The sequence below is a fragment of the Crotalus tigris genome, unplaced genomic scaffold (assembly GCF_016545835.1).
Source record: "Crotalus tigris isolate CLP2741 ecotype Arizona unplaced genomic scaffold, ASM1654583v1 scf7180000017628.32516253702:7417878, whole genome shotgun sequence".
In the NCBI taxonomy this organism is placed as follows: Eukaryota; Metazoa; Chordata; class Lepidosauria; order Squamata; family Viperidae; genus Crotalus; species Crotalus tigris.
Window position 1 is genome coordinate 2,325 of NW_024096523.1, and position 14,710 is coordinate 17,034.

A 14,710-nucleotide genomic window follows, 5' to 3' on the forward strand; every position below is an offset into this window, starting at 1 on the left:
CCCTTCACTGAAAGAATGGATGGAAAGCCTACAAAACACCTGGCCAATAGTCAGAAAATCACTAGATGAAGCTAGGCGGGCATACAAAGCACAAGCCGATAAAAAAGGGTTGAGCCTACACCATTCATTATAGGAGAAATGGTGTACTTATCTACAAAATACCTAAAGTCCCTACAGCCCTGTAAAAAACTTGGACCAAAATATATAGGACCTTTTACAATTAAAAGGATCATAAATCCAGTAACAGTAGAATTAGAATTACCCAAAAACCTCAGGCAAATACACCCAATTTTTCATTGCAGCTTGCTGAAAAGAGAGCAACAGTCACCTCTACGGCCAAAAATCCCCCCCACCACTCCAATCATGGGGAGGGGAACAAAACACTTCGAAATAAAAGAGATCCTTGACTCTAGGAGATATTGTGGAACAACTCAGTACCTAGTTGCCTGGAAACACCTCCCTGCCTCACAAAATGAGTGGGTCCATAAACGTCACGTCAGAGCCCCGAAGCTATTGAAGAAGTTTCACACAGAGTATCCTAACAAGCCTAACTAAATTTTTTACTTGTGTTTTCTTTCAGGTGGTTCTCTCTTATTGTTAAGAGGGGCCGGATGTCAGAATCCAATTATATTTCATCTTTAATTATCAAACATAGAAACTCCCAATTCTGCCTTCTCTGGATTCTGACATAAGAGGGAGAAAAGGGGGAGAGCAAAGGGGCTTTATGGCCCTCACTTCCTTCAGCACACTTCAAAGGACTGAATGTGTGTTTATTGTGGCCTCTAAGCTTTAACATATCAAAGAAGAGTAATTGCCTTTCATGTAGTTATCTGAAGTCTCCATCCAGACGGAAGAAGAAAGGGGATGGAATTGTGATACTTGAAACTATCACTGGAAGGGGGGTTGATTGGGTGGGACTACTGGGGAACCCCTTAAAACCTTGAATGGGAGAGCTTGAACCCCAAGTCCTGTCTAGCATGCCTGCAACCATTTTCTCTTAATAAAGGATTCCTGTTGGAAGAGCTATTCCAAGAGTTCTGTCTTCTTAAGATGCAAAGTGGGGTGGGTCCTTACATTTATTTAATCTTGCAATGCATCTGACATTGTACATTTGGCATGGTCATGTGATACTTCAGTTAATGACTGTGTCATCGATGGAGTTGCCAGTCCCAATTACAGCTGTTAAGCAAGGACTATCTGTAGTCTTCCATATTACCATCTCTTTTCAGATTGTGGTCTGAGAAAATGGCATTAATGGTTATTTGGTAATTAAGAAACCATACTAAGACATTATTTTCATTATTGAGGTACTGCACTTAAAACTATAAAATAAATTATCACATGGAAATTCTATTTAAATAATAGCATGACATTCATATAGTACTTAATGATTCTGTTTTTAATAGCAACTCAGTCCATGAGCTGTAAAAGCTATTTCTTACCCAGTATCTATGCTTTTCTTAATAATTATTTTAAATTATTTTTAAAAATGAAACCTCATTGTATAATCATTTTACAGTAGAATCTAAATATTATTGTAATATCTCATTTAAATTACATAGAAATTAATATTGGAAATTACTGTGCAACTTACTTTTCTTTCTTTGGTTTTGTATTGATATCACCAAGGACCATGATATCTGAAAAGTCTATCCGAAATTTGCTAAGTAATGTTGCCATCCTGAAAGTTAAAGGAGACCGTAATTAACAGTGGAAATTTAGAATACTGCATCCAATTCTGAAATTCATAATTTAAGGATATTGATAAGCTGGAATGGTTCCAGAGGACAGCAGCCACAATAAAAAAAATTATGAGACAGGCTAAGAGGTACTGGGTACGGGTAGCCTGAAGAGCAGGTGATGGGGAACTCTAATGGTTGTGTACAAGTCTCTGAAAGGCCATCTTGTAGGAAATAGGGCTGAACAATAAAACTGCTTCAGCAGACAAGCAGCAGCAATGGCTTTAAATGACAAGGCACAGGTGGACATCAGGAAGAAAATCTTGATGGTAGAACAGTCAACAATGAAATGTATAGTGCCTTGGAAGTAGTGGATCCTCTTTCACAGAAGGCATTTAAACGGAAACTGGATGGGCCTGTTAAGGATATTGTTGATTTAGGTAGTCCTCAACTTATGACTATAACTGAGCTGAGTTATGGTAGTGCCGGTTGTTAAGTGGGTCATCATGTGATCCCCACCTAATTTTATGACATTTTTTGTGGTTATTAAATGCAGAGTTTGTAAAGCAAACATCATGGTCATTAAGTGAGCATAGCCATGGTTGTTCAACAAGTCCATTGTTCACAATGAGCATTTTTTGCTGTAAACTGAAAGTAACTGCCAGCTACTGGCAAAACCCGCCATTAATCACAGTAATCACAGTCACATGACTAAAGGACACTGTAAACAGCCATAAATAAAGCATGGTTGCGAAGCACCCAATATGTGACTGGGGAGCCATCAGAACTTTGAATCTGGGTTGTAAATGGCTCTGGGGAGGTCCACTGTAATCCGAACAGTTGCTAAACAACCAATCATGTGTCAAGGGCTACCTGTAGTAGATTTCTGCACTGTGCAGAGATTAGACTAAATTATTTCTTCCAGTTTTATTTGCTATGAAATGTTTAGGATAAAATATTTTGCATGAGATGTTTTTTTAATATGTCAGAAATCTAATGATTCAGTAAAAGAATAGGTAATTTGAATTAGTTCTTCATCCCACTTCAGTTTCATATACAATCCTCATAAATGCTGAAGTGCTTTGAAGGCAATCAACAAAACACAGGAGTCATATATAAATAAAAACGTTTCATTCACTGGAGCACCATCACTGATTACTCTAAAGCAATTTATGAATTTTAATATAAATAATATAACAAATATATCAATGCACTGACTGGATTTGATTAATTGATTAGGTTAAAATAGAAAAAATAATCTTAGCCAGAGAAATATTGTAATTCATTAAACTCACGCTCTTCTGTCATGGTCAATTCTATTTATTTTTCCACCAATGAACACCCTGATCTTGCAGTCTTTCCATTTTTTCTTGGTTGTCAGAAGATATGGAATCAAAAGTGTTAAGCCTGTAGGGGGGAAAAAAAACCCCAATTTTAATTTAGAGCCAGTGTTGGAAAAGGAAATACCAGATAACATTTCTAATTTTCTTGTAATGTTTTTTTTTAAAAAAAATGTCTTACCCCCATCATCAAAGAGCCACCAAACATCAATGTAATTTTTGCCTTGCTTTTTCTGAAATTGGGAACTTGCATCAAGCAGCTTTTGATCAGCCAAGTTCAGAGGAACAGACGGGCCCTTAGGATCTGTAAAATTGAGAAGTGACATTTGGAAGAAAATGAAGTCCAAAATATCCGATCAGCCATCTCCATTCAAATGCAGAAGCTGGTTTACAAGGAATAGAAAAAAATAAGAGATAAAGAAGATATGTTCTAAAATATACAGACCTAATATCACACTTGAATTTTTATAATATCATCACATTGGATGCCTTTGAAACTCCCAATATGCCGGGTAGGTGGCTGCTAAGAGGAGTGGGAGTATAAATGAGTGGTCAACCACTTTTTGATTCCACTATCTAAATGTTTCTCGATGTTGGCACTTTTAAGCTGTGTGGACTTTGCAGAATTCCTGAAGCAGCCAGTTAAGAGTCCACCCAGTTTAAAGTTGCCAAGCTTGAGAAACACTCATCAAATTGGTCAGGGCTTGAAATAATTAACATCATTGTTATCAGCTGTTTGGTGCAATGAAAGACATACATTGTAATGTTATCCTTATATTTTTAGCACAGCTAAAAATGATTTAGATAAATAAATTACTGAAATTCATAAAACAATACTAAAGCTGTCATAGCCAAAACATCCACCCAAGTTCTAGAGGAAGTCTGAATTATTAACTTCCACTTGTGATAAACACTATACAAAATAAGATATGAAAGAAATAATAAATGGACACTGACAGAAAGGGAAAATGGATTAAACAAAAGAAGATGGAAAATGGCCTGCCTTTTTTCAAAAGTGGCTGTGTTGGAGTCTTGATATCTTCTTCTTCTTCTGGACAAGTTTTAAAAGTAAACAAAAAAATGAAAAAAAGGTTATTTGCAATATTAATGATAATGAACAATTGTTTACCATTCAATGGTAAAAATCGAATATGAATTAATACATGCCCTCATGAATGTTATTAATTAGCATATTCACATATTTTCTTTATACCACTACATTATTTAAAAAAAGAAACATGTTAGTACACATGTCCTAACAATGTCCACAATATCCCTCTCTCTTTGCACTAGACATATGAATGCACACATGCATTCAAACATACATACACACAAAAATCTTTTTATCCAGGGAGAAAATATTGATAGATTTTAAAATTCTACATTAGCTTAAGATGGAAAGAAGATGAGTAAAATCCATGATCAGTGTCACATTTAACCCAAGACAAGCATTACCACTAGGCAAATATGTAAAACGGGCTAAGTCTACAAGTGACTACAAGGACATATTTTAGATTTGGCAGAGCCAATGTATTTATCTGTTAAGTTTAATCCACACTATAGTCAACAAGTGTGCCATAATTGTATCAGAAGCCCTTTTGATGCAGTACCTCAATGTACCAAAAGCTTTATTTATTCATATCATTTGTAATGAATAACCTTCAGTAACACACTGCACCAACTAAACTGAGAACTGCTAGTTCAGAAACTCTCACTGGTTTTAAACTTTGCAATATGGAACAAAATGTAATAGGAAGGAAAAGACTTTACATATTCCCTTCATCAGATATATAACTAATAAAAGAGCTGCACAATTATTCCATTATATAACAAGGAGTCTTAGGTTTAAATACCCAAATACCCACAGAATTATGACATTGTGATCAGTTACTGTTTGGAGTCAAATCAATATTGTAGGGTTGGTATAATAATAATTATGTGTATGTATGTCTAAATGCACACATACATCTCTGTGAAAAGAACTGTTCCTGCTACCTTCAGTTCCTAGGAAAAAAAAAGAAGTATACATGTACTAAATACATAGTTACCTTTATGAATAGGTCCTTTTTCACTAACAGGTTTAGAAGTTACCATATCAGTCTTCTTGCTGTAGTCCACATTTACTATAATATCTTTGGTTACTGGTGATTTCTCTTGGGATGACAATAATTCTTCTGTGAATAATAAAATATATATGACTGATTATTTATACAAGAATAGGTTGCTATTTGAAGCCATGATTTTTCCAGGAATAATGTCAGCTTTTGCACAAAGGGATTCTGCATTAGTGTTCCACTATAACTCTATAACTAAAAATGTTCAATGTTCATGCTGAGAATGCACAGTAATAATTGTCAAGGAAGCATTTGCACAAGAGAATGAAGATTGGTTGTGTAAATGTGATATAACTGAAGAGCTAAAATCACAGGAAAATAATCTGTCCTCATTCTTCATAGTCTCTATATAAGTGCATAATTATTTATCAAGTGTATCACTGGCAATGGTCCAGGCTACAAAAGAATGGATGTAAAATAATTTTTCCAAACATCAATTTATGAGTATATAAAGCATATAAAGATGGTTATGTCACAACATTAGACAAGAAGGTGTCCCCAACTCTTCACATCTGTCAAGATCCCAAAATATTTTTTTTTGAAAATAATAAACACTACTTTGAATAATAGTACTTTAAATATTAAGATCAACAATAATGGATAATCTCTGCAAAGTGACACTGATCACTTTGCAGAGAACTGTATTAGGATTTCAGTAAAGGTTTCCCATGACCAAAGACAATCACATTGTATTAGCCCTCTGGGGAAGAGTTAAAGACTGACCAATCTTTTGACCAGAATCTGCATAATAAAGAAAAGATTTTGAACCTACCAAAAGATAGCCTAGAACAGCTTTTTGGGCACCAGGGACCGGGGTTTCGTGCACTACCTAGATCCTGCACATGTGCAGATGAAGCTTTGCTCACTTGCATGGGCTGTTCCTAACAGGCTGTGGACTGGTACCAGTCTGCGGACCAGGGATTTGGGAACCCTGGCCTAGAGAAGTCCAAGGGTGGATGAGACAATTAACTAAGTAGAACTTGTAAACTAGCTTAGATAAAATGGAAGTATCAGTCACAGTTATGTTAGTCTTCTGAATAGATAAAGAAATGATAGTCAGTACTAAAGCTCTGCTTGTAACGCTGGGGCAACTGTCCATGCTTCTGGTGGTTGCCACAAGTGCATCATAATAATCAATCTGAAATATAAGTAATTCTCATTTAGCAACTGCTTCATTTAGAAACCAGAATTATGAGGGAGATGAAAAGAAAATGTATGACCAATCCTTGTGCTTACAATCTTTTCAGGTCTTAAGCACAGTTGTTTTTCATTTAGTGACCATTTTACTTAACAACCAAGTTGCTGATCCCAACTGTAGTGGCTAAACAAGGACTACCTGTAAGAAATGTAAAAACGAAAGACAACTAGAAAATCCTTAAAGACTTCAGATCCGAGGAGAAAGAGACTGAATTGCAATTTGAGACTGGTACACCAGAAAGAGCAGTAAATATACTTTAATGAAATGAAGTATAGAACTTTAAATTAAAAACAGAAAAACTTCTCAGTAATAGTTAGCAAGCATGTATATTAATTCCACTTAAGGAATTCAATTAATAACCATAGTTTTTTCAAGTGAAGGTTTATATACTGTTTCTAGGAAATTTCCTAAATCTACTGAAAATATCTGCTAGAAAAGAACCAGGTTACCAGACAAAGAGAATGCTGAGCTAAATTATGCAATCAGCCTTATTCTGTGTCAGAAGACTATCTCTAGCTGGAAAGCACAATGAGTTCTTTAGAAATAACAAGTAGATTGAGAATCACAGCTGCTTCAGCTGTGACAGTGTGACCAGATACAAAGGGCTAAGGGATCTAAGAATACTCTGAAAATGTTTGTAATAACACTGAAGGAAAAGTATATTAAGAGTGTGGCCCATTGCAGTTGTGCATCCATGTCCCTGAATGATATATTTATTGCCTACTTTGCTACAGAATCTGGACTTTTACGTTTTTATTGCTGAGACAGTTAAGATGATGGCTGAAATTCTCAAAAAACAGAAAAAGATCACAAAGTAGAGTTAGGTGAAACATCAATTCGTATGAAGGAGTTTGATTTCAACTGAAGAAATTTCTTGTCAAAACTAGAGAGGTAGACTTCTATTAGAAATGTATTCTGAAGTATAGAAAATCAGATCCATCTTACTGCTTTTTCTGATACCCATTATAATAGTGTAATGCTGTTACTGCATAGTAAAATCAAAATTTTATGGACACCCATTTAGGGGACTTTACATGCAGTGGACAAAATTTCAGTTTGATACGGTTTGCTGACTTTATCACTTGTTTATGTCTTTTATTTTATTTATTTAATTCAAAAGACTGGCAGGGAGGCCCACCTTATGTGTCACAGCTCTGGGTGGTTCACAAAACAATAAAAATCAAAACCAATAAAATGAATGTTCCAAAAAAATAGGTTTGAGAACCATAAATAGTGCTTTTCAATCCATTAACAATTAGTAGTCCAGTCTTACCTTATCCAACACTCGAGGGAACAACCAGTTTTTTAAGGGCTTCTGCTAAGAGAATTAGGGCATGCTGGATCATGGGGACAAGGTTGATGCCACTGTAGAAAAGGCAGAGTTTCTAGGACTCACTGGGGGACCATGTTTAAGGTGAAGGATCTGCATCTGGTGGAATAGGCAGATACTATTGGGGAGATTCTGTTTTGGAAATAACTGGATCCTGTGCCATGCAGCGCTTTAAAGGTCATAGCCAGGACTTTGAGATACATACAGAAAAGAACTAGGAGCTAGTACAATGTAATATGGATAAACGAAGGGCACCCAAAACTGTGCACTTCTTATAAACTGGCAGTGACCTTTTCTTAAATCCCATATTGGTTTATAGTAGTGAAACCGGTAAAGGCCTTTTGTCAAGCATTTCTAACTCCTCTTAGAAATGTTGCTAAGATCAAAATGGCCATAGGTGTCTATGCTTCTGAATACCCCAGGAGTATGCTTATTAGCAGAATCCAACTAATAATCTGGGGTAAGTAAGGTTTTAATGACTGGTAAGCATTCCATGTTATAGTCCACTGCACTGAACCAAAGACTGAAATAACTGCTTAGTCCTGACTAGATTAAGCAGATAATGCTTATATAAGATTAATTATATACAATATATAAGTAACTTATATCCACACTGGAGGTGGCTGCTAAATTGATAGCAAACCCCATCGCCCCCCACACTCCCTGCTTTCCTACCCACCCATTCTCTATTTTCATATTGCTATATTCTCATTGTTTTTTCTATTGTTCTATTATTTTGCTGTTATGTTTATACTTTTTTCATTGTTTTACTGTTGTAAAAAAGGAACACCATTGATGCATATCTTGATGCAAAATATTTCAATAATATTTTGTAAATAAAGTCTGATGAAATATTTGATCACTGGAGATGCAATAATCTCCATGCTGAACCTGGGATTACTGTTACAGAGGTAATTTATTTTCAACCTGAGAGATGGGGGGGGGGTTGGGGGGGAGGGGAAGGTAGCACAAATTTCATGCTCTTAATTCTTGGAGCCAAGTTTATCAAACTAGCAATGATGGATGGCAGAAATGAAATCAATAGAAATTGCCAATAAAAAGCTGGAGAAGATGCAGCGGAAGAAACAGTAGCTCCGGGCTAATAAGTAATGAACTCACTAGTGCCAAAAATGTGTGATTATGGAAAGAAAGATCTTTTTAAAAATGTTTCTTATCCTTATCATTTTTAGCTAAAAGAAAAGGCAAAACTCCCAAGAAGCCACCATCAGAGGCTGTGATACAATGTTCAAGAATGAAATAGAACTGAAAACTGCCTATAGTGGGCAGACAAAAGGATTAAGTACAGTGCTACTAACAGAATGTTATAAGGAGCTGGGTTTGTTTTTCCCCTCAGGTTTTCAAGCGTCTGATGCAGACATTACAATAATATCTATCTATTACAGTACAGAGAAAATCAGAAGAGTGGTTGCTGTTGTTGTAAATGAAGGATATAAATCTAATACTATGAAAATCCCAGGTCATATTAAGGATTACCTTGTCCCTGAAGATGAGATATATCCAAACCTTCCCTCAGACGGATGACAACCACTCCATACTGAAAGTCGAAAGCATCACTGTAATAAAATGAAGTGGGTCAACTAATAAGCATTCATAATTGGCTAATTAGTACAATTAATCTGAAAGGATAAGCAAGTTTGATCAATAAAGGAAATGTCTCCAAGGGTTATCCTATAAAACAAAAAAGCTGTATGGCAACTGTATGTACAGTTGTCAGTACAATCTAGGATCCTGTTTTATTGAAATCTCAGAACATTCACAACAGGAGAGTGGCGAAAAAAGCACTTACTCTCCCCACATATGATCAAAAAGACTCTGAATGAAATATGAGATCTACTACAGAACCATTAATATGCCTAGATCAGTTTATAAGGCAGTATTGTACTGACTTACTACCCACAATTTCAGAATATATTAGCAGAAAAAAGCTGTTTATAATTCTTCTGAAAACTCTGATAAATTGGTAAGTATAGATATTCAGTTACAAGAACAATATCTTAATCACTATTACTTACTGTAATAAATTGATGTAGATGTCAACATCATTCATATCAGCTGACTGCCAATCCTTCTTGAATCCAGCAACAAGAATATTTGGCCTCATTCTTCCTAAGCCTGCAGCCTAGAAAAAAAGTATATACAACACTTTGGAAGGGTATGCCTACCTTTAAACTTTGCTTTATTTAGATTAGATAAAAACAGTGGAATTTTTCTACCCTACCTAGTCCTGTATTTTACTGGGAATCATTGGACAATTTTGGCTGAAATTTAGAAACCTTCTAAATACCTCAAGATGAGGAATGAAGTAAAAACTAACCTTGTAAGCAAATTTAAGCTCAAACATGTGACTTTCTATGTCACAGCACTGACTAGGTTAGCATCTGGATCACCATGTCCTCTGTTAGAACCAAAGGACCCTTCTCATTTTGGAGCAATTTCTCGCTAACTATTGATTTGAGCATTTTTGTTGCTTTTTACTGAAGATCTACAACATGATATTAATGTTGATATGTACTATCTATGGTCTTAGATAGCATATATCTCCTCAAAGCCTAGGTTAATGTCTTCAAAACTCTTCCAAGATTTTTAATAGACCAGCATAAAATTCTTAATATCATAAGTAATCCATCTACCTATATATAATGTACCATTACATTTAATCAATATTTTTATCCACATTCTCATACTTTTTGAAGTCACTATGTCACTCAAAGGTACTCCATGAGAGTGGCTATGGGTAGCATAAGAATAGTAGCATTTCTCCCATACCTAATTTCAGTAAACACAAACAGAATAGGCTGTAAAGAGATCTTCCTACTGAAATCATGTACTTTTGGTGCAGGGTTCGCAGTTGTTTTCCTGATATCACTCAGCCACCCTCTAAATCACGGATGTCAAACTTGCCGTGTCACATGACATGTCGCGACATATCGCAACTTTTTTTGCATTGCCGGAGCTGGGGTAGGTGCGGCCTCTGTATGATGCAACTGGTCCACGGGCCGGCAGTTTGACACCCCTGCTCTAAATCTTGCTAATGAAATTCAGAAAAGTGGATACAATTATAAAGGTAAAGGAATCCAACAGAATTATCTCTGTTCAGAGACCTAATATTTTTCATTCTATTCTGGATAAAATTCTTTCTGAAAGGAAGGAGAGTGGTCTTGTCATCTTATAAGAGCACACAGAATTTTATAGCTTTAAGACTTACTTCAAATATATTGTCATGTCTCTGTCTAATGAAGAGACATGACTTTCTTGAGTACCTGTACCTTTCAATAATACAGCAGAGTAGAAGGAGGAGCTCTATAAACTGTATCAATTTTTAGAATGGTCTCCAGCAAATGAGAGACAGTGAATTGCGATCCAGCTGTTAGTTTCCTTCCCTCTACTTTTTGATAGTCAAAACCAAAAGAATATCTATGTCCAATACATGAAAAACAGGCAAGCTTCAATTCCTGATATACAAGAAACAGCATTCACCTATTCCTGACCATTTTTATTTTCTGGATATCACTTTTCCTATGATGTAATTCTAAAACATGTTTAGATAATATTTATTTATAAACAGAATTTATTTATTGGACAATTTTATAAAGCCTTCCCATCTTACAGGATGTATGTTATATATACAAATTATATTTTCAGAAAAGAATTACAAAAGAGAAAACTCCATTTTAGAAAGACCACCTACTTGCATTAAGTACTGTGCACCATCTCTCAGGTCTTCTGCATGTACTGGAGCATAAAACGCTTTCATTTTGTTTTTAATAAGCCACCGTTGGTACCTAGCCAAGTCAGCTAACAATTCCTTCATGGCTTGCCTGCGGGGACCCTAAAAGAATTATCAAAAATTTTGGAAGAAATTTAAAAGTGCATTCCTCATTGAAGGCCATGTACTGCTCTATCAAAATATATGATATTGCTTAGATTAGATAAAAAATATCTTAAACAAATTAATTAGAACAGAGTATAGTGGAAGAAACTATGAACCAGAAATTAGTATTCCTTTTTAACACAAAAGCCAAACTACAAAAAAATCCCTTTACTGATAATTACTCTCAATTTAGAAATCTCACATGCCCTACGAATGGGTAACATATATATGGTGATCTTTATATAATTCATGCAGAAACTGCATACCTAAAACCTTCTGCATTTCAAGTATTTCTGTGTACTGTGATATCTGAATATTAGATAGACTAGGCTTGTCAAATTATTCTTCAGTAGCTAAAAAACAAATTTCATTCTCCAAGAACACATCTTATCTGCATGCTTGTATTCAGCCAATCACAACATTATAAAACTTACATAAAACAAACATTACTCCCTATACAAGCAATAACTGATTTTACAAAAATAATATAAGAATGGGCAACATGCAAAACTTTTAATAAAATGTTAGTGTTTTATGACACACTATTAAATTGTAACCTCCGGCAGCAAAGGAACTTAATAAAAACTGAATTCAGCCCATATCCTGAACTAATATTATAAACTTGTATCATATTACAGATGTTAATTGTAACACTGACTGACAAGATCTTTATATCAATAGTGTCAAGCCCCTGGGGGGACACGGGGAGGACGCAGCCAGCAGCCAGCTGACGTTCGCAGGGGGGCCATAAGCACCGCCCAACTCCCGACAGTCAGCTGGGAGTCGGGTTGGCATCCAGACGTTGGTGGGGAGCCGGCGGGTCCGCTACACACCACCCGGCTCCTGACAGCCAGCTGGGAGTCGGCCCAGCATGCAAACTTCGGCTGGGAGTCGGCGGACTCGCCATGCGCCTCCCAACTCCCGAAAAACAGCTGGGAGTTGGCCCAGCCTCCGCATGTCGGCCCAGCTCCTGGAAATCAGCTGGGAGTTGGTGAGGCCGCCAGACGCCGCGGGTGCCTCCCTCCAAGGAAATGGATGGTGGAGACGTCCCCACAACTGGCTGGGCATTTGACTTCTACTGAGATGGCAGAGGGCAGACAGGAGACTTCTCCGGTGGCAGAAGAGGCCGACCAGACTGGAGCAACGGCCTGAACCTGACGCCCAGGAGGTGCAGCCAGTAGTTAGGCCCAAGGTGGTGGAACCACAGCCTGCAGCCCCACGCAGGTGAGACCCAGGGTGCTGTGGCTCCTGCAGTGTTGGGGGAATGGTGGCACAGCCCTGCATTGGCCAATCCGGAGCCCGGACGGGTGGCTACACCAGCCCACAGGGCTCCTTTGAGGGATTGGTGGGAGAGACGACTGACAGGAGAGGATGAGGATGCTGCCTGGTTGCCTGATAGAACAGCTGGAATAGCGGAGGCTGCGTTGGTGCGTCTGGAGGGGGGGAAAGAGGACATTGAACTACGCTTTTTATCCATACGGACCAGATGCTGGCTTGCTGATTGGGGTGGGGTTGGTGGGCGGGGCACGTCTATGTAAAGCGCTGGGAGCAGTTCACTCCCAGTGCTGACTTTTTCTTTGCATTAAAGTTTGCTGGTCACTTGTTACTTCTGTGTCTGGAGTTTATCGGCAGCAGGCAGAGGACAGCTGACAAATAGTATTCTTTGAATGGTCATTGTAATAACATTACCAAAAAAAAAGCAATTATCTGAAAGGAAGATAATCTGTTCATCTTTACCTTTACCTCCTTTATGATTATTAAGAATCAGGATGTGCTATCGGTTTTAAAGTTAAAACGATTAAACAAATATTTGATACTGGTAACTAAAATATCATTGTTTTCTTTTATTTCAGTTCTTCTATTTCATGGAATTTGCATTATCTTAGATAGACTTCTATATAAATGGGGGAAAGGGAAAAATTAGAACAGGACAGAAATTATATAAGAAATTATATATATATATAGTATAGCCAATTATTTAGAAACTTACCATATGTACGTGACCACAGATCATCAATCCTACATTTTTGGTGAAGGCATGGACCAGATGAAGCAAAGCTGGACGTGAGCTTGGAGCACCACTCATGACAAGGCATTGTGGCCTAATTTTAGATTCAAACAGTTAACATGTACATTTTTGCAATCCAAACTGAATTGTTGTTAAAATGTTGCCATTAAGCAGTATGCACATGAAACCAATATGGAATTAGCACCATGTTTTTCATGTAACTGGAATCACCACTTGTTATTCATTTGTAATATCAAGACTCCCTTATACTGACCTTGAATGTTGTCCAAATGAGGAAAAAATGGTCTGCACATACATTTACTAAAATAAAGGCACAGATTCTGACCTAATCTATTGATCAGAGACTAGGCTGAAGAACATCAAAACTAAGGAGACAATACAACCCAAGGACATATTGTGATAGGAGAACTAAATAATATTTTGATGTTATCATTAAGCTATCAACTACTATTTAAGCAAGTTCCCCACAGAAAAAATATCTCATTCCCAGCTGCATATAAAAACTGATTTATGAACTTTTGCTGCACATTGGCTGGTGTTACTAGCACTAGGAGATTGTAATTAATAAAAACAATGCATAAATTTCAAAATTCTTCTTCTGCTATCCATAAAAATACCACATAGTGAAGCTAGAAACTAGCCACCTATATGTTTTGTCAGAGGAACACTTAGTCCAAATCAGCAATAGGGAAGTACATTAAATGAATTCTGAAATCTATGCATATTTCAAACCATATTTACCATATCACCAATCAAGTCATTTTAAAAGATCTGAAGGCAAATGGTAAACACACACTAATATACAAGATCAATAAGGCTATTATCATTTCTATAACCACCCAATACCAACAGTGACACATTTTGAGCATTCCAATTCAGTGTCAGTCAACTGAACCTAATTTTCCAAACATCTGACTTCAAAAATATTAGTTTTTTCTCCCCAGACTGCTGTTCTTATACTTCAAGTCTAGCAATATGCTGATTAATATTTCCCAAGTTACCTGAAGTTTTTTACATGGTCTTCCACACCAGTAAGGCGGACAGCATGCTGCAAAGCATTCAGATAAGTCAAAGCTTGAGTTGAGGAACCCCAGTTCACATCTGCAAAAAACAGCTTTAATGTTGAAA

The 14,710-nt window shown here is 36.7% G+C and overlaps 1 protein-coding gene across 2 annotated transcripts in view; it reads right to left on the reverse strand.

Moving 5' to 3' along the window:
• Positions 1-1,523: 1,523 nt before the first annotated feature.
• SLC12A2 (solute carrier family 12 member 2) overlaps positions 1,524-14,710 on the reverse strand; it is a 41,924-nt gene continuing 28,737 nt past the window's right edge. Inside the window, exons 16-25 of one of the 2 annotated variants that reach the window (XM_039334149.1) lie at positions 14,584-14,683; positions 13,544-13,655; positions 11,371-11,511; positions 9,695-9,801; positions 9,156-9,235; positions 5,068-5,193; positions 4,023-4,070; positions 3,201-3,323; positions 2,975-3,086; positions 1,524-1,681 (exon numbers count right to left, since the gene is read on the reverse strand). In XM_039334149.1, coding sequence (XP_039190083.1) covers positions 1,591-1,681; positions 2,975-3,086; positions 3,201-3,323; positions 4,023-4,070; positions 5,068-5,193; positions 9,156-9,235; positions 9,695-9,801; positions 11,371-11,511; positions 13,544-13,655; positions 14,584-14,683 — 1,040 coding nt within the window. In that variant the 3' untranslated portion in view covers positions 1,524-1,590. Of the gene's footprint in view, positions 1,682-2,974; positions 3,087-3,200; positions 3,403-4,022; positions 4,071-5,067; positions 5,194-9,155; positions 9,236-9,694; positions 9,802-11,370; positions 11,512-13,543; positions 13,656-14,583; positions 14,684-14,710 lie in introns of those variants that run through there. The other variant, XR_005555598.1, reaches the window with a different exon arrangement.